General features: G+C 36.3%; 1 protein-coding gene across 13 annotated transcripts in view; it reads right to left on the reverse strand.

Annotated features, from left to right (window-relative positions):
• Positions 1-27,069, reverse strand: part of DOCK9 (dedicator of cytokinesis 9) — a 119,989-nt gene that overhangs the window by 57,094 nt on the left and 35,826 nt on the right. For all 13 annotated transcript variants that reach the window (XM_071742447.1, XM_071742436.1, XM_071742466.1 and 10 more), the window contains exons 2-13: positions 25,363-25,479; positions 17,784-17,873; positions 16,065-16,147; positions 14,923-14,992; positions 11,442-11,537; positions 10,671-10,805; positions 7,687-7,861; positions 6,337-6,401; positions 2,331-2,405; positions 2,096-2,236; positions 1,551-1,751; positions 1,286-1,408 (exon numbers count right to left, since the gene is read on the reverse strand). In XM_071742447.1, coding sequence (XP_071598548.1) covers positions 1,286-1,408; positions 1,551-1,751; positions 2,096-2,236; positions 2,331-2,405; positions 6,337-6,401; positions 7,687-7,861; positions 10,671-10,805; positions 11,442-11,537; positions 14,923-14,992; positions 16,065-16,147; positions 17,784-17,873; positions 25,363-25,479 — 1,371 coding nt within the window. The remainder of the gene's footprint in view (positions 1-1,285; positions 1,409-1,550; positions 1,752-2,095; positions 2,237-2,330; positions 2,406-6,336; positions 6,402-7,686; positions 7,862-10,670; positions 10,806-11,441; positions 11,538-14,922; positions 14,993-16,064; positions 16,148-17,783; positions 17,874-25,362; positions 25,480-27,069) is intronic.

The raw sequence follows: 27,069 nt of genomic DNA on the forward strand, positions 1-27,069 counted from the left end.
CCAGAAAACAAGAATAGAAAAATTAAAATCAAGTGTTCTATACAGTTATTATATGCTATTATAAGCAAATGAATACCAGAAATAGTGCAAGTTAACATAACCATGAATGTTCCTACTGCCAGTCATGCAATACAGGTCAACACAAGTCTTGCACTTGGTATCAGATTTAGGAACACTGTCACTTTACTTAACCTTCCCATGTGGTTTGTGCCCAAGACCACAAAACTCAGTTGGTGCAGGTTTGTTTTAACTCAGTACCAGTCAGCATACACTTCAAAATCAGACTCCTAAAATACAAAGCCGCTGTTTTCCAATCATAGCAGAAAAAAATCTCAAGTATTCCTGGAAAAGCAAATCAGTAGTCCAATCTATATTAAGACTAAGTGAAAAATACTTTTTTTTTTTTTTTTTTACATATAGCTTAGCCAGCATTAAATTAGCAGGAAAGACACTGTTCCTCTGCAGAGACTCAAAGTTAACCCTTCCTTCTTCACTCTCACTATCTGAAAACTGGAAGAATGTCAACAGCAGCTGGCATAGCTTATAAAAAAACCTTTTTAGTATCCTAGTACTATTTAACCATATCTGTAAACCAACAAAATTAAACTGTATTTCAGTGACCGACAAGAAGCAGCAACTGGCAAAGCTTCTTGTAGGTATCTTTCCAAAAAACTAAAATGCTATTTCATCCTGGACTCCTGCAAACTGAAGATATTTAAGTGGTTTATTTCCAAAGGATATCTGGAGTTCTTAAAATCTACAAAGCATTCTACATGTAAAACCAGAGTCTTAACAGTCTCAGTGGTTCTGTAGGAAAAAAACCCAGCAAGAATCCAGATCCAGGTACAATAAAATGTGATCACCAAAAAGTGACACAAATGACTTGTCAACAATGACACAGTAGATAATATCCACTAGCCTAGAGACAGGCTGTTAGTTTCTGACTGATAATTAATATTTCATTGTTCAACAATTTTCAACTCAACTTTCACACTCAATTCTAATACTCCTATGTCAAACCACTTTATTTAGACCCATTATAAAAATTATAGTTTCTGTCACAATTATAAAAAGCTAAGTAAATGTTTCCTAGTAATATGTTAGATTATCTAAAGTGTTTTAATTAATAATGGTTACTATCAATAACTACAACTTACTAAATAAAATCATCCAGTTATCTGAATTTACTATGAAGGAACTAAGTTTCTGATTGCTATTTATGAATTTCAAAAAAAGCTGGTTTGTCTCAGCATTTTTTTCCATGTCAAAGAAGAAGATAACATACCTTTGAAGAATCTGAACTTTTCATGTATGGTTCAGCACAATGTGTAATACTTCCCTGTAATACTTTTTCTATTCTAGCCACGAGGAAAATGTCAGTATGAGGACATGTGACTGAGAATATTCCCTAAAAATAAAACAGGAGAGAAGTATAAGAGGAAAATATACACACATTCTCCATCACTTAATAGAAAGCCACCCGAAGTGTGTAAGGAACCTCTCTACTGGTATCCAAAAGCCTCATAATTCTTTAGGTTACTGGTTCTTACCTGCCTTGGATATTGTAACACAGTTTCATGAATGTCTTGAATCCTGTGTAAGCTGTCACCACTGCCATTCATCATTTGTTGAGAAGCAGTGGGTAGCATGTGCCTTACTGAGGGGTGGTTCAAATCAACATGGAAATCTGCTGAAATCTTCCGGTTGTTTTTAATATCAAATAGTGATAGTGTGACAAAGAAAGGTTCTACCTAAACATTAAAAAAAAAGAATCAAGTGTCACTGCTGGCATCTATATTACTGTGGAAGCATGTATGAAAGAAAGATGAATAACATTTTTATGAAGTTACACGTGGCCAACACTCTGGATATTACTAAAAAGGTGTAAAAGAAAAATTACATTTTCTACAACAAAAGAGATAAGTAGTAAAGTCACTTTTTGTAGGATTTAGGCTCTCAATTTAAAGGACTAGAAAAAAACCCCACAATATGTTTCTCAATGACAGCATGGAAATCCTGCCATTAAAATAGTGTCAATAAAATACTTAGACTTCCACTACGCAATTAACTGAAAATAATCAGATGAATTATTTACATTTGTTGTTGGTCCTTCTTCATTTTCTGCAACGCAGCATTGCAAGTTAAAAGATAAATCATTACACTTCACAAGAATTTTTTTCCCAAATTTCTCTTCAAATGGTTTCACTTCCGGTTCTATACCAGAAAAGTCAAGTTTCTTTAAAAAGAGAAAAGAAAAAGGTAAGTTGGTTTTCATTTCAAAGGGATAAACTTAAGAGAAAACAGCATGCTTCCTTGTAAAGAAGTCTAACCTGCGCATCTGGATCCAAGGAAAAAAGTTTAACTCTGCTTTCACTTTTCAATTTCATTTCTGCTTCTCTGCTACTCTGTTCAAAACAAGGAAAAAAAAGGTCTTAGTGTTAAAGAAAATAAGAAAAAAAAAAATCTTACTATTAAATGAAATTAATTTTCAGTTTCGTTTCTTTTCCTGTGATGTTCAAAGCTTCACATGTTTTTACTTCCTGCACTCTTCTGTCCCTGAGCTTTGCAACTCCTTGATGTAAATTGCTGCAGCATGTCAGAGTAAAAAGTGAGACAAAAGGCTCAAAACACAAAAATGCACACCAGCAACGTGCAACCGTCCAAGGCTAAAGCTCTGAGCTATTCTGAGACTAAGACTGTCCAGGAATCAACAAGTTACCTAAATTAAGAAACACCATTATAGCTTTTTCTTTTTTCTTTTTCTTTTTTTTCCCCCCCAAAAATAAAATAACTGGTTTTCCTGTGGGGACATGTGAAGTACCCAAAAGCCTCAGACTTAAAAGTTACTTTGCAGAGCTAGGAGGTACAGTGATCCTGCCTGAGATTTCTGGGTATCTACCTATTAACAGGAAAACAAAAGTAAAGTGGAATAAAATAGAATGTGAAAATTGATGGTATAAGACAGGTTACTTTTTTTAAAAAAAGGTATTATTTAAAGAGTAGTCTGTGATTTTTAAAGTGACAGGACATGACAAATGGACATATGCATGTCTCAAAATCACCCATGTAGCAAAGCTGCTATTCCCAAAGCAGCAGCTGGCTAAACAGGGGTAGCATTACAGACAGGTGTGTAATTTTGGATCAGACTACACTGGTTAAAAGAAGTTACCAACCCAAAGTGCTCAACACTGACCATCAACTGGAAGTGATCCCCTGTCTGTATCTGCTTTGCTGGAGGTTGAAGAAAGTCTATGACTCAAAAAAAAACAAAAAAACAAAAAACCCCAACCCACCAAAAAAACAAAAACCAAAAAAACAAAACCAAAAAAACCCAACAACCAACCAACCAAACAAAAAACCTAAACACCCACACGAAAACCCAACACACCAAAACCCCACCAGCTCTAAGAGCTCAAAATCCTGCTCCAGGTTGATAATAATAATAAAGAATTTTAATTAAAGTATGCATTACAGAAGAGGAACTTCTAAGATGTTGCTTTGAGTATAGATGCTCTATAAAGGATTTAATTTACTTTAAATTTAACACACACAGGAGAAAAGACAAGAGTTGAGGGGAAAGACACAACCCAGACACATGATACCAGCACAGCAGTGGGAGACTTTTCTTGCTGAACAGCTGGTATGATTGAGAAATAGAAGACTAAACTGTGAAGAAGTTTACAGATGGCAAAAAGACTGCATGTATGTTTTGTAAAGGGAATAGTCAGTAGCAAGGACTGAAAAGGAAGATGACCTCATCATGGGAACAAGCCAGAAAATGCTTCACCTAACCCATCTTGAATAGTTTTAGACCCTCTGGTGTTTCATGCACTAAAGACAAGACAAAAATATGTATTTCTGACTCAGGGTGGAGTAGGTCAGAAGTCAGGAACTGCAATGTACATAATAGTCATTGACCCTGTCTACAGCACAGCAGTGACTCCATAACTCCACTTCTTCATCTGTGAAACAGGGACAATGCTTTCCTACCTCAAGAAACACTGGGACCAAAAAGTGTTAAACAGATACACAGGCACACTGATCATGACATTCAGATAGTTATTTATAACAGAGGTCTAATCTGTTTCCTCTGAAGATTAAAAAAATCCCAGCAAGCACAAGGTAAAGAAGGATCTATATTCACTCTTGATACTGAAGTTACAGATAAAAGGAACACGAAGCAGGCAGGACAGACAAACAGATGGAAATATAAGTGTGCATATCTGTGTACTGAGAGAACAATACCATCTTGTTTAACTTATGTTGTAAACTAACAGCTGTTGATAGAAAAATGAAGGCTTGGAGATGTGCTCGCAAAGGTCAAACCTTTCCTAGGAAGGCTTTTTTTTCCCCAATTATAAGAAGCTCCACAATCACCCCTGAAGGAATTTCTCTTTTCTCATAAGGATGTGAGGTCAGCTATTGTAAAAATCTCCTCCTAAAACCAACAAAAATAACAGAGCAACTATAAACTATTCTAAAAGAAGGCCCAATGCCTTTTAAGTCTTCCACTGGGAAAAAAAAAACAAAACATGCAGCAGCTGAAAAGACAATGCAAGAAAGATTAGAAAAAAAAATTCTCAGAACAAGCAGCATTTATATAAAAGCAATCAAGTAAAGGCACAAACAGATTTGTCACTGTACTTCTCAGGGATAAAAAAGGCTAGAAAAAATGCATTAATGGAAGTAACAGAAGGTAGTATTTAGTAAAGATTAACCAGAATGGGAAAACAATGGGAAATTTAAATGGGTTATAACCATGGAATAAAAAAAGCCAGTGCTTAAAGACCTGAGAAAAATAACATGCTAGAAAAATACCCAGCTTAAAGAGCTGCAGACTTCCGATCAGAAGGTTATGCAAACAGGAAGCAGCATTTGTAGTAGCAAAACTATATGCAGGTGCTGCAGCCCTGAATAGAAGTCCCCTGTGGAGGTCACATGGAACCTACACATTCCAATAACTGACTATAAAGAAAAAAGATCTTCCATATAGTAAGAACATCCAATTTCCTAATTATTTGTGAAATAAATTCTAGTAGCCTCACGTAAATACGCTGTTTGATGGTTACAGTTCTTCCAAGGAAAAAATTTCATTTTATGTTCTACAATGCCAATTCATAATCACAAAAGAATCACCAAAAGATTTAAGTCAGCCAACCAATTTTGGTGCTAAAAGCCTGTTAATGTATTCTGAGTGGATCTTTTGATATGGTAGCTATTCTAATAGACAGAATGTGGTTTACTGCTTGTGGGCTGCCCTGGGAAGTAGTGGATTCTCCATCCCTGGAGATATTTAAGAAGAGACTGGATGTGGCACTCAGTGCCATGGTCTGGTAACTGCAGCGGTAGTGGATCAAGGGTTGGACTTGATGATCTCTGAGCTCCCTTCCAACCCAGCCAATTCTATGATTCTATGATTCTCAGTTTCTAAGATGTTTCTAAGAAGTTTCTAATCCCTGCAGGAGCAGTGTCTAGGTCAGAAAAGAAAGGGAGAAGATTCCAGGGCATGGTCAAGGGGAGAAGTTTCAAGACTGCAAGTTGTACACACAGGAGGAGTAAGGTAGTGACAACAAGGAGTTTGGATTCTGCAATTTCAATAGAAATAGGATACCAGCTCCAGTCCTCAGGTGATTTCACAAAAACGTTTTCCTGAAATCCAGAAAACCTATTGAAACAGACATCACTGATTTAACTGAAATAAAGTCTGCAAATGGGCTGAGGAAGAGTTACTGTTATTTACTATTTATTTCCATCTTCTTATTATTTCTATTTTATTCTCTTCTATTACTTCTACTATTCTAGTAGTTCTACTATTCTACTATTTCTATTTCTAACACACCTCTATTGGAACAAAATTGAAAAGCAAAAACTATGGCAGTACAGGAAGTAATGAACTTAACAGCTCATTAAAACACAAGCATCTTAAAATACATTTGTATCACCACTACTGCTAAGCTTCTCTAGACTTCTAACTATCAAAACAAAACTTTACTATACAACTACATTTCTGTAGAAATGCTTTACATTTATCTGTATGCAATGAAACAACATAAAATGTGCAAAATACAATGAAGTCATAAAATAATAATAAAACATGCTGCTTTTAAACAGCAAGACAAGATTTATAGGAGCAACTTTAAGAAAGCAGCTAGCTTGCTTTCAAAAGGAGAGAATTAAGAAACTCAGTAACCACATCTATTCACAAAAGAGCTTTTAGGCTTTCAAAGCACTGACTGGAAGCTAGAAGCCAATACCTTACCTTTATTGAAAGTTCATGTGGCTTACTTTTATGTTTAGTACTTTATATCCTGAGTTAGTATTTACAATATATATTACCTTGGCAATTTCAGGATAGTAATCAAAACTACTTGATGAGCTTTCCAGTTTGCTTTGTTCATCATCTGAAATTATAAAACCACATTAAAAAAATTAAAAACAAATAAGCAAAACCCCAAACTACTCAAAAAACCCTGGAGCAAATTTTATTTTTTTTCCCTAACTCCTACCCTTTTATAAATGACATTTTTTAATATAAACAGGTTGTGGGTGACTCCTTCATTTCATTTTGATGCAGTAACTTCTTGAAGAGTGTAACTGGTTATATAAATGGTAAAGTTGCAGTCATTTTTCATCTTACCTAGAAAACAACTTTATTATTAATTTTGATATCTGCATGAGGAAAGGGGATACTCAATGCACATATGTACATTACTCTTTCCACTATGCACTGTACACTGATTTCAAAACAAGATCTCTCTGTTCATTAGCCTCCCAGATCTGCTCTGCAGTGGTTAAATGATTTACAAAGCAACCACTTAGCTAGCCATAAGCATCATAGAGCTCCCAAGTTCAGCTGGGGACCACTGACTAAAATGTCTTTCATAGTGCTACAGCCTTCTTTTTTATGATTTGCCTTTCTTGCAAACATCATGTTAAATTCTGGTCATCCTCACCAAAGACTAATTTTAAACCCTAATGGTACTTTTTGGTATATTGGGATATTTATAAGCAGAATGACCTTCTATAACTTCTTCCAGGTTTTTCTGGGTATGCATACACTTGGTCTTACATCAGTTTCCCCTTAAGAGTGGATGGGAAAGGCAAAACATATGAGAGGACATCTACACAACCCTTTTGTCACCAAATTATCAACTTACATCTATACCACATTCCTTACAGGTATCTGCCTTACCTATTCTTAAAGGGCACCAATAAAAAATACTCTCCACCCAAACAGCCTATTTCAGTCCTTAAGGGAAATATCCACAATCAAGGAAGTTACATCTAAATTTTAAGTCTCTCACTGCAACCACAGTTTCTTATTTTTCTACCTACAGTGACTACAGAACAGATTATTCCATTTACACATTTCAAAACAAGCCCCCCTTAAAGTCTCCTCTTTCACTTCAGTTGCCTCAGTCCTGATTTTATATTGTAGCTTCTATTTTTGTCAATGTCTGGTAAGTCCCATTATCTCCTCTGGACTTAATTAGAATCAATACAGAGAAGTGCTTTCTAAGTGCCAAAAGGTCAAAACTCTCATCAGTTCAGGCAGACAGTGAAAAAGCCTGTCATTTTTATGACCAAAGAAAACAAAATATTTAGCCACAATAAAGCCTTCTTTTCCAAATGCATGTATGTACACAGTCACATAACTGTATTAGCATTGCTAAAAACCCTGCTTACCTTCATGAGACTCTCCATTTCTTTTTTCTTGCATTGCAGCCTCAAAGTTAAGCTGAAGGATTTTGTTCAAAGTGTTTATCCATTCTTCCATTTCAAGTTCACTATCTGCAGCTAAAAGGTAACTACTCTTGTCTTGCATCTTAAGCTCAAATGCAAAACGTCTGACTTTATTGTTCTGTAAGAAAATAAAAGGTCTTTATAGTATCTTTACATACTGCCTGTTCACAAAAGAAGTATTTCAATGTTCTAACAAAAATACATACTTTGGCATTTTGAACAAATTATTATTATCATTAACACTTTTCCCTCTCTGACATTTGTTTGACCTTTTGAAGTTATTTGTACTGCAGCAAGATGTGGAAGTATGAAAGTTAACAGCCCATTGTTGTGGGTTTAGCCAACAACCAGGTGACAGATGCTCTGTTATCCCCCACTGTCCTCCCAGGGGAAGATAAAAATGAACAATGAATAAGAGCAGCTAGAGAGGATACAGTACATAACATAAAAAAAAACATACATACATAAAAATCACACACCTGGAATAGAGCCATTAAATATTTTATAGTTCAAAATCTCATTTACCTGCTCCTTATCAACAACTGAAATTAAAAAAACAGCTATTTCCAAACCCCTTTTGTATTTTAGCCATTTAATAACTTCTTGGCTTTGAAGAAGTGAACATTTGGTTCACTGATTTTGATTTTGCATCTGATGTTGATTGAGTAACTAGTCTCAGTTTTCTATATGCAGTTCTGAAAATCCAGATGCCAAAGTGAATGCTGATGGTACTGTTGAATACAGTATAGTGTTCAAGACACAAACCATCTATAACAGAGACTACTGTGTCAGCACAAAACCTTACTTGCAGTAGAAAAAAGGAACAGTAATAAAAATAAAAAGCTTCTGATAGAGTCTGAGGAATTTTCAAGTTACTTGAATTGAACTGATGGGACAGAAAGTATGGAAGGGTATCTAATGAAAAGATGTTTTAGAAAAAAGGGGATTTTCAGTATTGAAACACCAAGAACACAGAATCACAGAATGGTTAGAAGTTGGAAGGTCTCTGGAAGTCATCTGTTCCAACTCTCCTGCTCAAGCAGGGTCACATAGATCCAGTTGGCCCAGGACCACATCCAGATGGTTTTTGAATATCTCTGAGGATAGAAGCTCCACAACCCCTCTGGGTAACCTGTGCCAGTGCTCAGTCACCTGCACAGTAGAGAAAGTTTCCTGATGTTCAGAGGGTACCTCCTGTGTTTGAGTTTGTGCCCATTGCCTCTGGTCCTGCCACCAGGCACCAATAAAAAAAAGAGCCTGGTTCCATCATTTTTGCACCCCACCTTCAGTAAGATCCTCCTGAGCCTTCTCTTCTCCAGGCTGAACTGTCCCATCTCTCTCTGCCTCTTCTCATTTGGGAGATGCTTCATCCTCAGTCCTTCCCTCATCTTTGTAGTTCTTTGCTGGAGCTATGTAGCTGTAGCTCTCCCCACTTTATCTATGTCTCCCTTTTACAGGGGAGCCCAGAACAGGGCACAGGACTCCAGTGATCCTCAGCTGTTCAGAGTGGAAGGATCACCTCCCTCACCCTGCTGACAACACCCTCCCTAAAGTAGCCCAGGAAAACATGAGTCTTCCACAAAAGCACATGGCTGGCTCTTGTTTGACTTGGTGTCCACGAGGACTCCCACGAGGTCCTTTCCTGCCAACTGCTTTCCAGCACATATCAGTGCCTCGGGATGCTCTCCCCATCTGCAGGACTTTGCACTTCCCTTTGCTGCAGTGTCTTTCTTTCACTTGGAATTTTTGAAAACTGCAGTGTTTTCTGATGCTTCAAGTCAACACTGCACTGCCCACAAAAGTCTGTACCAGGGCCACAGGCTGAGAACCAGGAAAAAGCCTAAGTGGGAAACAACAGGGATGAGAAACAGCCAAGATGGAGAATTTATATTACCAGAGATAGGGGTGCCAAAGCAGAGGAAGCTGAGAAGCAGAAGAAAAGATACATTTTAAGTGCAAGACAAAGACTACAGTGTGTTTAGGAACCACCTTGTTGGTTTGTTTTAAAAACACAAACTTGCTTTGGTGCAGTTGGCCAGAATTGCACTCCTGAGGCAAAACAATTGATAGAAATCTGTATATACAACTTGCAATATGAGTAAGTTTATAACAGCTGTAAGATTCCTCTCCACACAAAATATCTTTTTAAATGTGTATCCATAAACATTATTACACTATCTGGGAAAAAAAATGCTCTGTAAAGCTGCTGTATTTCTCTGCATAAATCTTCAAACAACTTTATACTAAAAAAATAATATTTAAAAAATAATTTTTATTTAAACTTTGCCTATTTCTATCCAAGCTAACAAAACCCTAAAACCCAAGAGTTTTTCCCAGGTATGCTGTGTCTATGAAAACAGTTACATGCTGTACTGCAAACACATAACAGAATCACAAGAAAAAAGTCTCTTTTCTTTGGCACCTGCTACTGACAAACACTTTATCAAAGCCCTTGACTTTTTAAAAATAAAAGACACATAAAAGTACCATTATAAAGGTCAAATGCAAGCATCTGGAAGGAAGGATGACTGAACTGAATACAATTCTCACAACAAAAATCCCACACAAGAAGCTACACAAAACATTTTACTGCTTATGTAAGCAGAAGATGTAACTGAAATGAACTTCAATTTTATGCTGTCTTTGCTTTCTCATGATTTAAAGTTGAGGGGTTTTGCCTTAAAATTGTTTGGTATTTCTGATAAATACTTGGCATCAAGTAGTAATTTATGCTCTTCTTTTGAGAAAGATTTTTAAAATTCAGTTTCCTGCCCCTTCGTTGTCTTTGCAAGATGCAGCACATCTAATTGTTCCTCTGCATAACAGGTAATTATATACCTCTAACAAAAGCTATCTTTATTTTTAAAAAATCCATTTGCTATCAAATACAGAAGTAACTGAAGAACAGGCAGAATAACTATAATTACCTGAACCACTCCCATGCATGAATCTAGAAATATTGATCCTTTTGGTTCTTTTGATATTTTTTCATCCTTATAGAAATTGAGATTATAGGATCCATCACCAAGTTGGATTAAGTGAAAAAATCTTCTCTTAAATGACTAGTGAAAAGAAATGAGGAAAGAAAAAGAATTACAATACAAATATTAATCAGATTCATAATACAACACCTGCACCTGCTATTTACATTGTAGTTTATAGGATAAAGCTTCTATTTACACATAAACTAATCAGAAAATAAACAAGAAATCATTACTTAAAAATAACCAACCAACCAAAAAAACCAACAAAAACAAACAAAGAAAACACCTTAAAAATCTGCAGCAAGAGTATATTATATTATTTGAATGATATCTAAAGCTGACTTTACAATATTACACATAACACACAATTATGGTGATAATCATAAAAAAACCCTTAAGTTTGTACCTAAATGAAGAGGCAATATAAATAAAACTATTTGATAGCTCCTTTTCTACTAATAACATACTGGGTTCCAGAAAAGAAAATCATTTAAAGTGCTGGACTTCTACCACATAATGGATTTTTAATGCTTTTTTCTCATCTAAGTAGAATAAAAGGAAAGTAAAATTTCATGGCTATAGATTACATTCAAACTCTTTCATGCCACACCATTTTTTTTTAGATGTAAACCATGTATTAACTGACTTCTCAAAGGCACAGTGATACTTTAATATTAGTGGTCAGTTTTTACCATGTGTGAGATTTAAACTTACTCTCATTGTCACACTGATTGCACTGTTCATGTTCCCTTTGTACAGCCATCCTTGTTTTGTTATTCCACCCTTCTGAGACCCGAGAGATGCTGCGTCCTGGGGGAAAAAAAAAAAAAAAAAAAAGTTAACTTTTCCATCACAGTCTGAAATCACTACTATTATTGAAAATTTCAGAAGCAATTTTTAAAAGATGAAATACCTATGCTCTTAATTTAATGATGAGTCTCACTGAAATGCTATAGTTTTCTAATTCCAATTATTTTATTTAAAGACCAGGGATAAGATTGCCCTCATATAACTTTTGATAGGCAACTTGGCCGCTTTTTCTAGGCTTTTCTAGGCTTTTTCTATGATCATCAGGATAATCCAACTTCTAAATAGTTGAGTATTAGTCAATATAAACCCCATTGAAATAAGGGGAAGAGGGAAAAACTCAAAATATTTATTCATAAGCTTTTTCATATATTCTGATCTTTCAGTCCAAGAGTTTTTACCAAAATGAAGCACGTAAACACATACTTTCTTCCTATTAGAGGAAAAAAAAAGATCCTGGTAATCTATTACCCAAACATTCAAAATTAGCTGAGTATCCACTTGAAAACAAAGCTCAAAGCTTTTTCGAGTGCCCCAACTACTTTTTTCTAATTCCACTTCTCACCTATTAGGAGAACAAAAAGTGATTACATATGGGGACAGCATCATTGGTCCAACAACTGAACATTAAAACAGAATTATGAAATAATATTAATTAGTTTCTGGAACTAAATCAAAGAACATTCTGTTAAAGAGTTACTAGCTCACTTACATCTTATTTAGTCTAATTTGCATATTCATATGCATATGTGAACTTCAAAAAACTGCAAACAGAAGGCAAAAGATTCATCAATCTGTCCCTTCAAAAATTCTAGCCAGCTTGTTGCAATGGAAGTTTGATGTCCAGTAAGGATGACATGGCCACCACCTATCAGACCATACGATTTAAGGAGTCCCAGAGGCATAGACCAGAAATACTCAAAAAATTTTCATATGCCCCTTGAGTCTCACTGTCCAAGCCATACAGTCTACTTTTTTCATACTTTCAAGTCATTAGTCCTTACTCATGTTCTAATGCCTAGATTACCATTTTTCTTGTAGAACAATTAAGATACAGAGAGAAGAAACAAAAACTTAAAACACTGGGTTTCCACCTATGGATTTCAAACTCCACCTCTGCTGGTGGGAGTTATCTCCATGGAAAGGATGGTTTAGAGCCACTCTTAAAAGTCTAAAACGATGAGTAGATGATGAGTTACCATCAAAACTTGGCACAGCACAACCAGTGACTTTAATGTCACAAACCATACGTAGAACCACCTGACATAACAATTCATTCATTACCTACGCTAAGAAAAATTAAGATTTAGCTCTATTACGACCCTTTTTCCAGTTCAAAGTTGGAGATCCACTGTTTCCCAACCATGCTGAACTGCAGGATGTTTCCTGACAATAAAACTGACTGACATTTAGGTCTCTCTAGTTACATGGCTACTTTCTGTCAGGCAGAATTCCTGCCTTCAGAGCCAGCAACCTACTGAACCTTTCCAGCCAGCCACCTGTTAATACAAAGGAACCCAGAAACCAGTCATTAGCACACAGCTTCCACATTGAAAGCATATTTCCTGTTTCCAGATGGTGAGGTGTGGTTTTTTTTTTTTAATTTCCTCACTTTTATTATTGCTGCTGTGCACTGTGCTTCACTTTTTTTTAATGGTCTTTCCCACCAACTCGGCTCCAAAATTTACTTCAACAGTGACTGTTTCAACAAAAACAATTCCTTATCTTGATCCCATACACCAGGCTCATTTAAAAGTTCCATTTACAAACATCAGCCTGAGGGCCTGATAGCCCAAATTAGTTTTGCAAAGGTAATTATCTCCTTTTTAATGGTGAAAGATTAAACTATCCTTTATCTGATTTTCTGCTATTTTTTAGTATCTTAAAGCTTTTTGTTTTCTGTACTTCTCTTAATAAATCAGCTTTCTTGGGAAAAAGCCCCCACAAAACAACACAAACAAAAGCAAAACAGTAAGTCCAAACAACTTTTAACCTAGTATTTGCATATATGATTTTTGACATACGAAGATGTTAATGTTTGAAAGAAAAACTTCTTGAATTTATTCTTCCCTTGAGGAAAGGATTCATGCTTCCCCCACCCTATTCCCATTAAGCTCCCTTCCTAGCATGCTTTTTTCTTATGTTTATACTTTAAGCTCCTCAAAGCATAACAGATCTCTTCTCAAGTGACTCTACCTCTGAAACAGAAATTATGTTCCTGCCTGTTTCCAGAAAAGTGGGCACAAGGAAAGAGGAAAGTCTCCCCACTTTTACTTCCTAGTAAAAATACACCATCTAACAATAGCCTTTATATCTCCTTTTAATTTTTCCATGTTTATCTGTTTTCTAAAATGAAGCTGTTGTCAGAAATATTATCACAGTAAATAATGCCAACTCTTTTACATTTCAGTATAATTAAGCAAAATTATTATTATTAAATTATTACTAAGCAAATGTTAAGCAAAATTATTTCTCTCTTAAAAATAGCAAGACTTGGATATAGATGCATGAAATTATTTGTCAAGCTATAACAATGCAGATTAATAGCAGCACTGGAGAAGCAGCATCTTGACACTATTTGTTCAGGAATGCATTCCCTGAACTATTTTTTCAGATTTAATCCAGGAAATCTTGTAAGAAATCACTTTTATTTCCTATGCAGCAATTGTGAATACAAGAAGCAAAGTAACTGTCAAATGGTACCAACCACAAAAAGTAATTTTAATTTATTTTAATTCAATTCTGTGATGCAAGAGTTCAAATACTCATAAGAAATGAAAACATTGGCATTTAAACTCTGTTTCGAAACAGGGTGTGGTAACAAAGAAATTAAGCACACAAGTAACAGAAGTAGGTACTGAAAAGTCTGATATTTCAAACATACTTGAAAATTGCTTAGGGCTATAGATGTCTCTGTTTTATCTAAGCTGATGACAAAACAAAAAAAGCCATAAAGTTTTAATCATTTTTTTTAGCTTTTGTTTCCATGACAGATCTCCAGGTCTTATCCTACACTCAAATTTGTAACAAACTGGTTTTAGCTCACACTGCCATGCATGTTAAAGTGTGTGGACTGTCATGATGGAACAGATTCACCAATGATTTTACTCAACTTCATGATTAAACCGAATGGAATATTTCTTTCTATATACTGATTCTATTTATACAGGCATAAAACAAGACAGATTTTATGAAAGCTAAAGGATTATATATCACCAAGTATTAAAACTTCAATTTCACCATCTGTCAAAACTTGCTCTACTGACAGATCTCAGGAGTACAAGGCAATTGCTGCTGTTCCAGCAACATTTAATCCGATTTTTAACCTCTCCTTAAGCAACATTCTTTACTAAAAGCAGTAGAAAGTAAGGAATTACTATTATCTCACCTCATCTTTATCTGCTTCTTCATCCACTTCATATAAATGAACTGGAAGCTTCTCTGATTTTGTCCCTTTACTAGAAAAGAAAAAAATCTCTGAAATACTAGAAATTTTGTGATTAGTTATACTTCTTCATAGCTGCAAAAAGATGTTATTTTCCTAAACAAAGAGGAAAAAGTACATGAATAACTGAGTAAAACCATGTATTCTTCATGAATTGTATTTCTTTTCCAGCAATTTTCTTAATTTGCACATTTACCTATGTCTCTCTTTTGTTCTGCCTGTTACTGTCCTTATATATAACTGAAGAGAATGAAATGCTTTCTTATTCACTGCCCTAATATACTTGGATCAAGAATTCATACCTGCACCATCAGTTCCTTTTTAGGATGATGCATTTATTTAAACTCCTACTGACTGCTGCTGTTTTTGTTGAGGGCAAGTAAAAAAGTGGCACTGACTTTTACAAAGCCTGTGAGTGTATCAGAATTTTTCACAGGAAGAGAAAGCTATTTCTGAATCACCAGACACAGGAGAGTAGGTAGGGAAGACACAGATCTTCTAGATTTGTGGGATTCAGCTGCTTTCAGACATTTACTTAAGGGTCTAATCCCTATACTTGCCCTACAAGATTTTGAAAAAGCTGGAAAAGATTTCTCTAGCAGATGGTTTAGAAAGTCTGTAATAGATGCAGATGAGGCTTTTGCTCTGAATCATCCTCTGAAAATCTGCACTAGTTCAAACACTTGCTCTAACCAGCTCAGTTACCTCCTAAGGGCAGTTCCAAAAGCTGCCTTTGAAGCTACAAAGCCAGGATTTCACCATTTTAGTTCCATCTCAGCACTAGCCTGATTTAGTTTTCCTACTTACACTGTCAGCTACACGATTTTTGTTTTCATCTGCCTATTATTAAGGCAGGGTTATTACAGTATTTTTCCAGAAAAAGGTTTAACAAAATTTTACTTCAAGTTCACCAAGTCCATCCAACAAACCTTCATAATTGAACTATTAAACTTTGATATCACATATTTCCAGTTATATATTACATGTATTAATATGTTTCTGAAATAAAAACATTTGCATTAAATGCAGTTCAAGTTTCTTCACAAATTCAAAATCTTTATTACACCAGTAGATACCATACGTACTTTGGAAGCTGTCGGAACTCTCCTGAGTAATCTTCATACCTATAGTTAACAACATGCCAGTCTGAATTGTAGGTTTTGATGCACTGTTTTAATGAAAAACAAATATTGATATTAATTGGGAGGGGATTAACAGAATTCCCTAGACACACAAAAAAAACCCCACTCTTAAGATATGAATGTTTATAAACTACAATGGTCACATATTGATCTCTGAAAATTCTGTTCCCTTCTATTGAAATACAGTCTACTGCAATAGAGCTTTTTGCATAAAGTGGCATGTTTGAATAAGGCATTATCATCTGCTAGATGTGTATTTCATAAAGCAAGAAAGCAGTGAGTACACTCAGCATCTGGATTAATCATCTTCAGATCTCAGAAAAGTTAAAGCAATATTTTGCTGTAGTTAAAAACATGACTGAGCCTTTAAAAAATGCAGCATAAAAATACAGCTACATTATTAAAACAGAATATTCATTTTCACATGTACTGATACAGAGAAGCTAAAATCAGCTTTTCCTTAAATTTACACTTCCAGCACAATGAAATTGATATTTAAATTTAAACTGCATGCTCACAACTGTTGAAAAGCAATTATGTCATTAAGCTCTGCTCTAGATCACAGGAAATACCGTTTTACTCCACCCATATTGCTGCAACACTGAAGTACTGATTTATCTTGGCTTTGAGCAAAGTAACATAAAACTGACAGTACCTGCTGCCAAAAACTATACAGTACAAAATGTTATATGTTACATGAATAGGCTTACGTGTACACAAATATAGCATCTAGTAATTCAAAAGTAATTTCCGTATATTTCAAAATACAAAGTTAATACCTGCCAAGCAATTGTTTCTACAGAAACATTAAACTTCATCAGTTTCCTATAGCACTCCTTCCTCCTTGTCTAACTTTTTCAAATTTATCTCAGAACTATTTGGGGTTGGGTATCAAGGGTATGTATCACTGTAAATAAATCAGGTTGAGGTAGAGTAAGCTATCTGGAGCTCCTTCAGTCTTCTTGGAACCACAACATTTAACTTGTTCCAGATGTTAAAATATCAGCTTAAAGTATATCAGTGGAAAGTCTGATAATACAAAAAAAGACTACAATTTTAAACCTTTAGTTCCTAGGAGACTTCAGCAAGATATTAAATGAAGCCCAGCTTCACAGTTAGAACCACTGAATGCCAACATCAGCAAACAGTTATGAAAAACTAATTTTTTTTCTCTGTATAGCGTACAAATTGAGCAGGCATAATGAATTTCCAATACCTTTGTTCCAGCAAACTCTACAAGATTAGAATGAACAAACTAAGAATGACTGATGTGAAACACTATCAGGAAAAGCAAGTCACAGTGATTCATTCCAGATTTACTATTGCTCCTGATTGCATGTATGGAAATGACTCATGCTCATCTAGGAAAGTCAGAAACATAAAGAAGGTGGAGGAGAAGCATCTGCAAAAGCCAATTACACAAACAAAATAATTCTAAGGTATCCTGTAATCCCTCTTTTCCAGCCACCAATGGAAAAAATACTTATTTTTTATGGAAATCTTTCCTTGAAATCACTAACAAGTAAATTACAACAAATATTTTTGTTTGTAAATTTTTTGTTTTGTTTTTTACATCTTTTTAAAATAGTAAGTGAAGCAGAAGAAAAGTAATTCAGGTGTAATATTGTTGTTACACACAGCTATATGCAATTCCAGTATTACCTCAGTTACAAACAAGCTTTGAGCTTCCTTCTCTGCATTTTCTGGAACTGTTGAACTAAGGTATCGACTCTGCCGCTTCAATAATGCTGTCTGATAAACAACAAAAACAATTAATGCAACTTGCAATTAAAGGAAATACAAAGCATTATGGCAACACTTAAGTTACATTACTATAACTAGGACAGGAGCCCAGCAGAAAACATCCTGTGAATACACTGTTTCAGAACAATTAATGAGCCTTTGCTTTCATTCAAAGATCAGTGACCTGTTCCCTCTTTCACAGCAAGAACAAGACTGGGAGCAGTAATAAAAAGCTGCCATAAAAAACTGTTTTCCTCTATTTTGTTAACAAGGGCAAGAAAATACCAGTAAAAATAATTCCACCCTGACAATGTAACTCCAGTATTTTGAAGACAGATACTAAGGTAGGGTTATGACTAGATATAAAAACTATTACTCAAGAAAAATAACAAACCCACATCAGAACAAGAGGAGCAGTTCAAGTACAGATTTCAGCTGGCAAAAAGCTGAGGCCTTGCACTGTTATGCTGAAGGTTTAGAAGTAGGCCTGGATTGCTGAAGTATCCACTAAACACTATTTTGTCAGGGCCTATCCCTATCTTATTACAGAGTAAGAGGGGCTGTCAAAGTGCAGAAAATCTCATTGTGAGCGTGAAATTCTGCTTCTCAGGTAAGTGCTGAATTAAGTCTCATGGTACTTCAAATTTGTAAGGGTGAAAGACAAACACTTTACAAAATCTCCTGGTCCACAAATGAAAATAACTACACAGCAACAGAAATTATTTAGCACCATGTGGAGAAGAATCTTATAGCTTAGAGAAGAGATGGGCAACAGAGTTTGTGTAGTCTGGACCTGGGAGGGGGCTATGAACCCTCACCTGTTACCTACACTCCACATGCTGCAGCACCAGGAAGGACAAGAGAAAAATGCAAAAAGAAAAAACTCCCCATATAAAAAGTCACAAAGAAAGGGTACATGAGTACATTACGTTACATTTTCTCTGTTGAGAGTTTTAACCATATGGTAATTATTTCTGTCATTACTGAAGCCCCACCTCATTATCTGGGCAGGGTATTTGAAGTTCATAGAACAGGATGTTTTGGGTTGGAAGGCATCTTAAAGATCATCTAGTTCCAACCTCCCTGCATGGGCAGGGACAACCAGGTTGCTCAAGGTCCCATCCAACCAAAAACACTTAATGGGATCAAGAAATATTACAGAATACAATTTAAAAGAACAACAACAACCTGCAAGAAAATATGCATTTGTATGCTAACAGCATGTAAGCATGAAGATTTCTGAATCCTTACAAACACATTCCTTACTTCAAACCATGTTGAGTTTAAAGTACTATTCCTCAAGAGTTATGGGAATGGAAGATTTTCTTAAGAGTATTAAGCTATCTTATAAAAGTTAGAGTCCAGAATGTCTAAATCATCTTCACAGTCTGAAATGGTCTGATATTTCCTAGGAAATGTTTTGTAGTATATATAATATGTAAATAATACATTATATATATTTTCTATATGCATGCAGGTAGACTAAGCCTTTAAAAAAATTGATTTCATTTTTTTAAAAGCCTCAGAGTAGGGTGGCATCTTTCCAGGCACTTTTTATGGCAAAGTCATGACCTCATGAGTCAAGTCCTACCAATATAGTGGAACTCAGTAACACTGAACTAGCATTACAGACTTCTAGAATGTCTGCTGCTGTTACCCTGCTTCAGAATTAGCAATACCATAGTAAGGGGTTTTTATAATCTTTCACACATAAAAGGGTTTTTCTCCTAGTATTATAGCAAGATCAGTCACAAATCACAATAATTTAATGATTGATTTTATCTGTATTAGTGTCTTAATGCATGCTGCCTCTTTCTCAGCTCATCCATCAGCTGCTGGAGTTCATTGGAGCCAGGAAGTGCAATGAGTGAGCTATTCTGATCTAGAGAAAACTCCTTTACTAAAGCAGCAACACAACAAGCATGCACGTAACAATATATTATGTTCCAAAAGAAAAACTAGGATGTCTTGTCTTTTCCACAAAATTTTTTCACTGTTTTTTAACACTAGCCAGGATTCAACATGCACTACTGGGGCACACAATTAGCAGACTCTTCTACTGGCCAAGAAGGCCAATGGCATCCTGGGGTGCATTAGAAAGGGTGTGGTTAGTAGGTCAAGAGAGGTTCTCCTCCCCCTCTATTCTGCATTGGTGAGGCTGCACCTGGAGTATTGTGTCCAGTTCTGGGCCCCTCAGTTCAAGAAGGACAGGGAAGTGCTTGAAAGAGTCCAGCGCAGAGCTACTAAGATGATTAAGGGAGTGGAACATCTCCCTTATGAGGAAAGGCTGAGGGAGCTGGGTCTCTTTAGTTTGGAGAAAAGGAGACTGAGGGGTGACGTCATCAATGTTTTCAAATATGTAAGGGGTGAGTGTCAGGGAGATGGAGTTAGGCTTTTCTCAGTGGTGACCAGTGATAGGACAAGGGATAATGGGTGTAAATTGGAGCATAGGAGGTTCAAGTTGAATATCAGAAAAAATTTTTTTACTGTAAGGGTGACGGAGCCCTGGAACAGGCTGCCCAGGGGGGTTGTGGAGTCTCCTTCACTGGAGACATTCAAAACCCGCCTGGACACGTTCCTATGCGATGTACTCTAGGGGGCCCTGCTCTGGCAGGGGGGGTTGGACTAGATGATCTTTCGAGGTCCCTTCCAACCCCTAGGATTCTACGATTCTATGATTCTATGATACTGAAAGTAATTTCTGAGTAGAGCCCCAGGCACTAGAATAGTAGCACTGTATGCTGAGGTTTCAGATAAGGCCACAGCAGAAAGGACAGGCCACAAATTCTCACCACCAAGGAGTGGTGAGAGGACCTGAGGCTGCTCAGGACCTGATGGGATACAGATAGTGAATATGTCCACAAATCAGCACAGACTGTGATGGATAAAGTTTACTGGGCCAGGCTGGATGGGGCTTTGGACAGCTTGGTGTAGTGGGAGGTGTCCGTGCTCATGGTAGGGAGTGGGAACTACATAATCTTTAAGGTCCCTTCCAACTTTATTTCCAAACTCCTTCTGTCACAAGGTTGTGTTTGCTAGCAAGGTTTAGCATTACTTAGGATTTGGGAATGCAGAACCAATTTGAAGTTTGATTTCCCGTTTTGCTTATCTCAAGCTAGAAGGTATTTCCACATTCTTGACAGTTTTAGTAAATGGCTAGTTTTCTGAGGTTAAAAAAAAATCATGCATTTTATGTAAAATCTGTCACGCAATTTTCTGAGTAATCTTAGTTCCCTTTCCCCACATTTTATGGCAAACAGCAAGATGGTCAGTTTTTCTTAAGAAAACTGTGTTTATCAGTGGCACTTAAGAACTGCCAAAAGACAGGCAAGTATTTTGTAGTGGGGAATATTAGCACAATGCATACTTAAGTATTTAAAATAAATGTATAAAGGTGTAGTTATGATGGGCCTTTTTCCAGGTCACAGTTTATAAATAAGTCAATGCTGCAAAGTATGACTCAACAGAATCATCCTACTTACTAGGTTTTGAATCTTGCTTTTCAGAAAAGTAATGTGCCACTACCAAACATACATAGAAGGAGAAAAAGCAGGACTAGTAACCTCAACTGCAACCTCAATTAACTAAGTTTAGGATGATGGCAAATCCATTTAAGTGGAAATCTGGAAAAGTTCGTGTAACTGGATCAGCTGGCTGAAGAATAATCCTTCAATCTTTTGAGTTTTCCCAGAGCAGAGCTTTTTCTGCTCCATCCTCACTCTGATGAAATACTTCTTTGGTAGTGGTTTGAGCTTACATCTGCTTCTGACAGCATGTTTGGAAAACAGTCACAGCTGAACAGAAGGTGATTTACTGGCTTTTTTCCTTTTCCTCACAAGGTAAATAATTTTCAGTGGCAGAAAGAAAGAAAAACAAGCCACATGTGGTCCAAAGAAGCCAGCTGTTCTGAAAGCTTTCTTTTCTGATATGGACTAACAATCCATATCAGTTCTCCTTAAATATTTAGCTTCTCTGAGGTGGTAAAAGTTACAAACTGAATGTGGCCCTGACCATGAGTACAGAACAAGACTTTAAAACATCTGTTACAAAAATCTTACCTTTTAATTCACAGAATCACACAATGCTTGGGGTGACCTCTGGAGATCATTTAGCCCAAACCCCTTGAAAGAGCAGGTTCACCTAGAGTAGGCTGCACAGGATGGTATCCAGGCAGGTTTTAAACATCTCCAGAGACAGACTCCAGAGCTTGCCTGGGCAGCCTGTTCCAGTGCTCTGCTACCCTTTACAATAAAGAAGCATTTCCTTCTGTTTAGGTTGAACCTCTTGTGTTCCAGTTTGTGACCACTGCCATTTGTCCTGTCACTGGACACCACTGAAAAGAAAGTAGTCCCATCCTCCTGACACCCACCCTTTCAATATTTATAGGCAATGATGAAATTCCCCCTCAGTTTCCTTTTCTCCAGGCTGAACAGACCCAGCTCTCTCAGCCTTTCCTTGTGAAGTAGATGCTTCAGTCCCCTAATCATTTTAGTGGCTTTGCACTGGACTCTCTCCAGTAGTTCCTTTGTCCTTCATAAACTGGGGAACTGGATGCAGCACTCCAGATGGGGCCTCCCCAGGACAGAGCAGAGGGGAAGGATAACCTCCCTCAACTTGCTTGAACACTCTTCTTGATGCACCCCAGGATGACGTTGGCCTTCTTGCAGGAATTGTTACTAGTTATATATAAAAAACACACCTGGTAAATTACATTTCAGTTATCTAACTGTTTTACCTGGAAAAAGGTTATCCAAATTACGTACAAGCATTTGTTTCAAAATTTTCCCCAAATAATTCCAACTTAGCACAAATTCAATAGTGCCTCTTTGGCAACCACGTAGCTTCTTCAGTAATGTACAGAAAATCGTAGAAGTGGTATCTAGTGCTAAAAAGTGTTTTCCATGCTCTTTTAAGTGATAATTTTAAGGTCATGCTGGTAAGAAAATAACTTTACTCTTAATGTCTTTATAAATTATCAGGGCTTGGCTTCCTTTTCAGGCAAGTGTTTTTTTAGATTGCAATCTCTTTAACCTAAGCACAAGGAAGAACTTTGTAAAAATAAAAAACAAATGCTCTAAGAGGAAATTGCTTGAACAGGTTTTTAGACAATGGTAGGAGTTTCCACCTATAAGCTGTTCTAAGTGAGTATACAGGTAGTTCCAAATCCTGTAGCTCACTATTTTACTTTCATCTTGTGGAGGGTGAGGGTAGCACCAAACATTTGAGCGTGAGGCTTATCCAAGAGCTGCCCACACATTGTTTGACAGCAGTAAGTTAGGAAAAAGGAATCAAAAATAAATAATGGCAAAGTTTCTGTATTTGCCGTTCTGCTGCTGATATATAAGTGATTCAAAGAATAATGGTAACCATTTCAAGTCTAATAGCTTCAAAACTGTAAATATGATTATGGAAAATTGCACAGGATTTAACTTGCAAAAAAAAAAAAAAAAGCATGTAATTACTTCTGTTCTCTGACTTGGTAGCACTGCCTTAATACATTGAATGACAGATTTTAACACACTGTGCTGTTGAAAAATAGCTAGCTAGTAGTATTGGAGAGTCATGTGTTCAATAAAAATATTTTGAGTAAGTCTGTGCCAGCAAATCCTGGAAGGCAATAAAAGTTTGATAGTATAATAATACAGTTTGATACTATAAACCAGTCTTCATACTAATCAAGCAGATAATGAGACTCTGCCAAAAATATAGAGGGGAAACACAGAAAAAATATCCACATACTACACTGCTGAGCGTTAAAGAAGCAGGAAATCTTACTATATTCCAAACCTGTGACTAGCTGAAGGAAATCTGATGTAACACACACTTTAACGAGTGCCTTGATGAAAATCTTACCATAGACTCCAAAACAAAGAATGACAACAAGCATTACAGTTTGTGAACAAAATTCAGTCATTCCCTTTGAAGGATCTGACTGAGCAGTTACAGAATAGCTTCAGTCATATAGTCCTGAGGTTAACAATTTCAGGAGGCCACTTGAAACAGTAGTTAAAACTTCAGGTATCTCTCAGGCTGCTCAAACAAAATGCCTGAAGGTATTCTTGCTATGTTTGTTTCTTCTTCACTGATCACCTGGAGCTGTTCACCAGAATGACCCCTGGTAGCTGAACTAGTCAATGAGATAAGAGTACACTTAGCAGAAGTATCCTTGATTCTTCTTGATCCTCAACACTGAAGAGCCACACTGTGGAAGGGTATCTGGGTGATGCATCCTCACACACTTCTTAGCTCCAAATACAATACCTGGCATTGGGCATAACTGTGAGTGTGCTAGCATTTGAACACTAGCATTATTCATGTTCACAGGCAGTACAGCTTCCTTTTGTAAAAATTTTTACCTGCAGTCCTTCAAAACTTTCACATGTGGCTGAGAACACATGAAGCCCAAACTATTCTCTAAATACCTGTAGCTTGTTAAAATTTTGAGCTCACAGTGGGAAGGTTACAAGTAGAGTTTATCATATACGAACCAGTGAAGTGCACAGAGTATATTAAAACCAGACTCCAGGTAAATACTTGAATAGGCTGAAGAGAATTAATTAAAAAGTCAACGTGTAATTTATGGCATTTTTATATGCCTTTCAGTAGTAGAAATGCACCAGCTCATCATCAACTTTCCCCATGATAACAAAACTTAGCTTCAACTATGTGGTAGAATAAAGTGCTTAGTTTTACAGGCAAGTTTTTGCAAAACAGTTCCAAGGTATTCAACTATGATACAGCCCCCAGAAGTAGTTAATTTACAGACAGTTTGGGTGTCCACATACTTTTCAAATATAGGCAGACATTTTGACTGCAGGCATGGGCACGTTTGAGAGGGACTTTCCTCAGTATTTACTCCAGTGTCTAAGATGCTTGGTGGCTATATTCCCTGGTTCTACAATATTCAAAATAATGTACTGAAATAAACTTTTTTTAAATTAAACATGCTTATTTTACAGTAATATATCAAGATGATCACATATCTTGGTAAATTCTGACCCAATCAAGTCAGAGCCCTGGTATCCAGGGGGCATTTTGGCAAAACCCAGTTTTAGCTGTTATTACTGAAAGTAATAGCTTTCCTTCAGACTGATGCATGCCCTTCACTATTAAGGAGGGGTGGGAAACAACCAACAATCAATTTAAGACTTAAATCATTACAAAAAGTAGATGCTCTTTTTTTGAATTAACATCACACAACTTCCTGCATCAGAAAGGGAGGAAACAGCTAAAAAAATGACTGATTACCTATTTCAGAAGTTCGTAAAATTGCTAAATTGCAGAGCTTATAATCTGAACAGATGAGGAAACTGCTACTTCTGTAACTTGACAAAACAAGTAGAGCACTATAAAGGGACTCATAGCAAAGATAAATTATTTTTGTTTTAGCTAAGGAGAGCTAAACAAAGAAATGGGAAGTTATAATCTCATTATTGTTATTGCTAAAAAAATCCATCTTGAAAAAAAAAAAAAAAGGAAGGTAGGAGGATTAAATTACCTGGAAGTCATCATAAGGGAACAATAGCATCTCACGTAAAGAATCATTCAAAATCTGTGTTTTCCTCTGCACGATGACATTTTCATAGTCTATTGGTTCTATGAGCTTTGGTTTTGCCTAGGGAAAAAAAAGAAAAATAAATGCAGGTATGTTGAGGAAAAATTAAAATTGTTCTCTTATTTTAAGAAGTTACTCTTTATAAAGCTGACAGAATGATATTTCATGTACACTAAAAACTTAGAGTATTAAAAATGCAGTCTTTATGTTACATTATACCGTATGTATAAGTGCAGCTGATAATTGCAGACAAGCTTCAAACTGAAGAAACAGAACTACTTCAAAAAACACACTGTCAGAGCTTATCATTTATGTATTTTCACTGAAAAAAAATTACAACAAAACTACTAATCTCTTACTTTGGTGGTTACCTTTGCTTGACACTGTTCAGAAAGCTCTGACCTGGGTTTAACAGGGATTAAAAAAATAAACAAACAAATAAAACCCCAACACAACTTAATTCAAAGTTAAGACTGAACTTTGTTTTAATTTAGTGACTTTCGGTAAGGGTAGACAAACATGTTCCTCCTTCTCTACAGTTCTTGTTTTTTCCATAATTTCCATAGGCCATTTGCCACCTCTTAATTGCATGAGTAGCTTCCATCAGTTACACCAATTCAACATTTACACCTCTACCCAAGTAAAGGCATTAGAGCTGGCTGTGCAAAATCAGATAAAGAAAAACCTTCACACCAAGAAGTCTATGTGCTCAGATGGCAAAGCAGGCTTAGAGAGATCCTCAATGAGCCAATGCCTCAGAGTTGTGCAAACTAATGCAAAGCTGGAGTTATAATCTAGCTTGCACTTCTCTGCAACTAAAATTGTGTATCACAGGATAACAATAAATTATAAAAATAAATGGTTCAAAGCTACACCAGGGAAGGTTTAGAATGGACATTAGGAAGCATTTCTTTACCAAGAGGGTGGCCAAACACTAGAAAAGGCTTCCTAGAGAGGTTGGTGCCCTAAGACTCTCAGTGCTTCACAGTCATTTGGACAATGCCCTTCACAATTTGCTTTAACTTTTTCAGCCCTGAACTGGTCGGTCAGTTGGCCCAAATGATCACTGTAGGTCCCTTCCAACTGAAAGTCTCTTCTATTCTATATTCCACTCTAATAACTAGTATGAAAGCAATATCCCTGAGAAACCATACAGGTCTTTTCTTCATCTAAAAGTGAACCAAATAAATTTGTTTTTCCAGGAATGAGGAAAGTTTTAGTCAGAGAAGGTTACCAAAGCTATCAAGCTGATGTCATAGAGTACACAGAAATTACTTGGGATTCCCTATCTCCCATGGTAGATTTGCTGTTAAGAAAAATGCAAGAACGTAACAGATCATAACAGCTGAAACTGACAAAAAAAGCAGAGTGTGGAAAATAAATCTAACAAAAAAATTATTAACAAAATGTAGCTTTGTGGAAAAAAAAATCTACCATTTACAATAAAACTGGAAGGATTTGTTAAAAGCTCATAAGCTATCTAACAACATATGCAGCACAATGCATGCTGATCTTGCCATCTTTCTCCTCAGAGGAGATGGAGAACTGCTCTTCTGTTCACTGTACCCCAGTGTTGGGTGTAGTGCACCCCAACACATTTTGAGAGCTTAATACCTGAATCACAGCTTCTGCTACATCTTCTCCTCTTGT

Source organism: Heliangelus exortis, chromosome 1 (genome assembly GCF_036169615.1).
Source record: "Heliangelus exortis chromosome 1, bHelExo1.hap1, whole genome shotgun sequence".
Classification (NCBI taxonomy): domain Eukaryota; kingdom Metazoa; phylum Chordata; class Aves; order Apodiformes; family Trochilidae; genus Heliangelus; species Heliangelus exortis.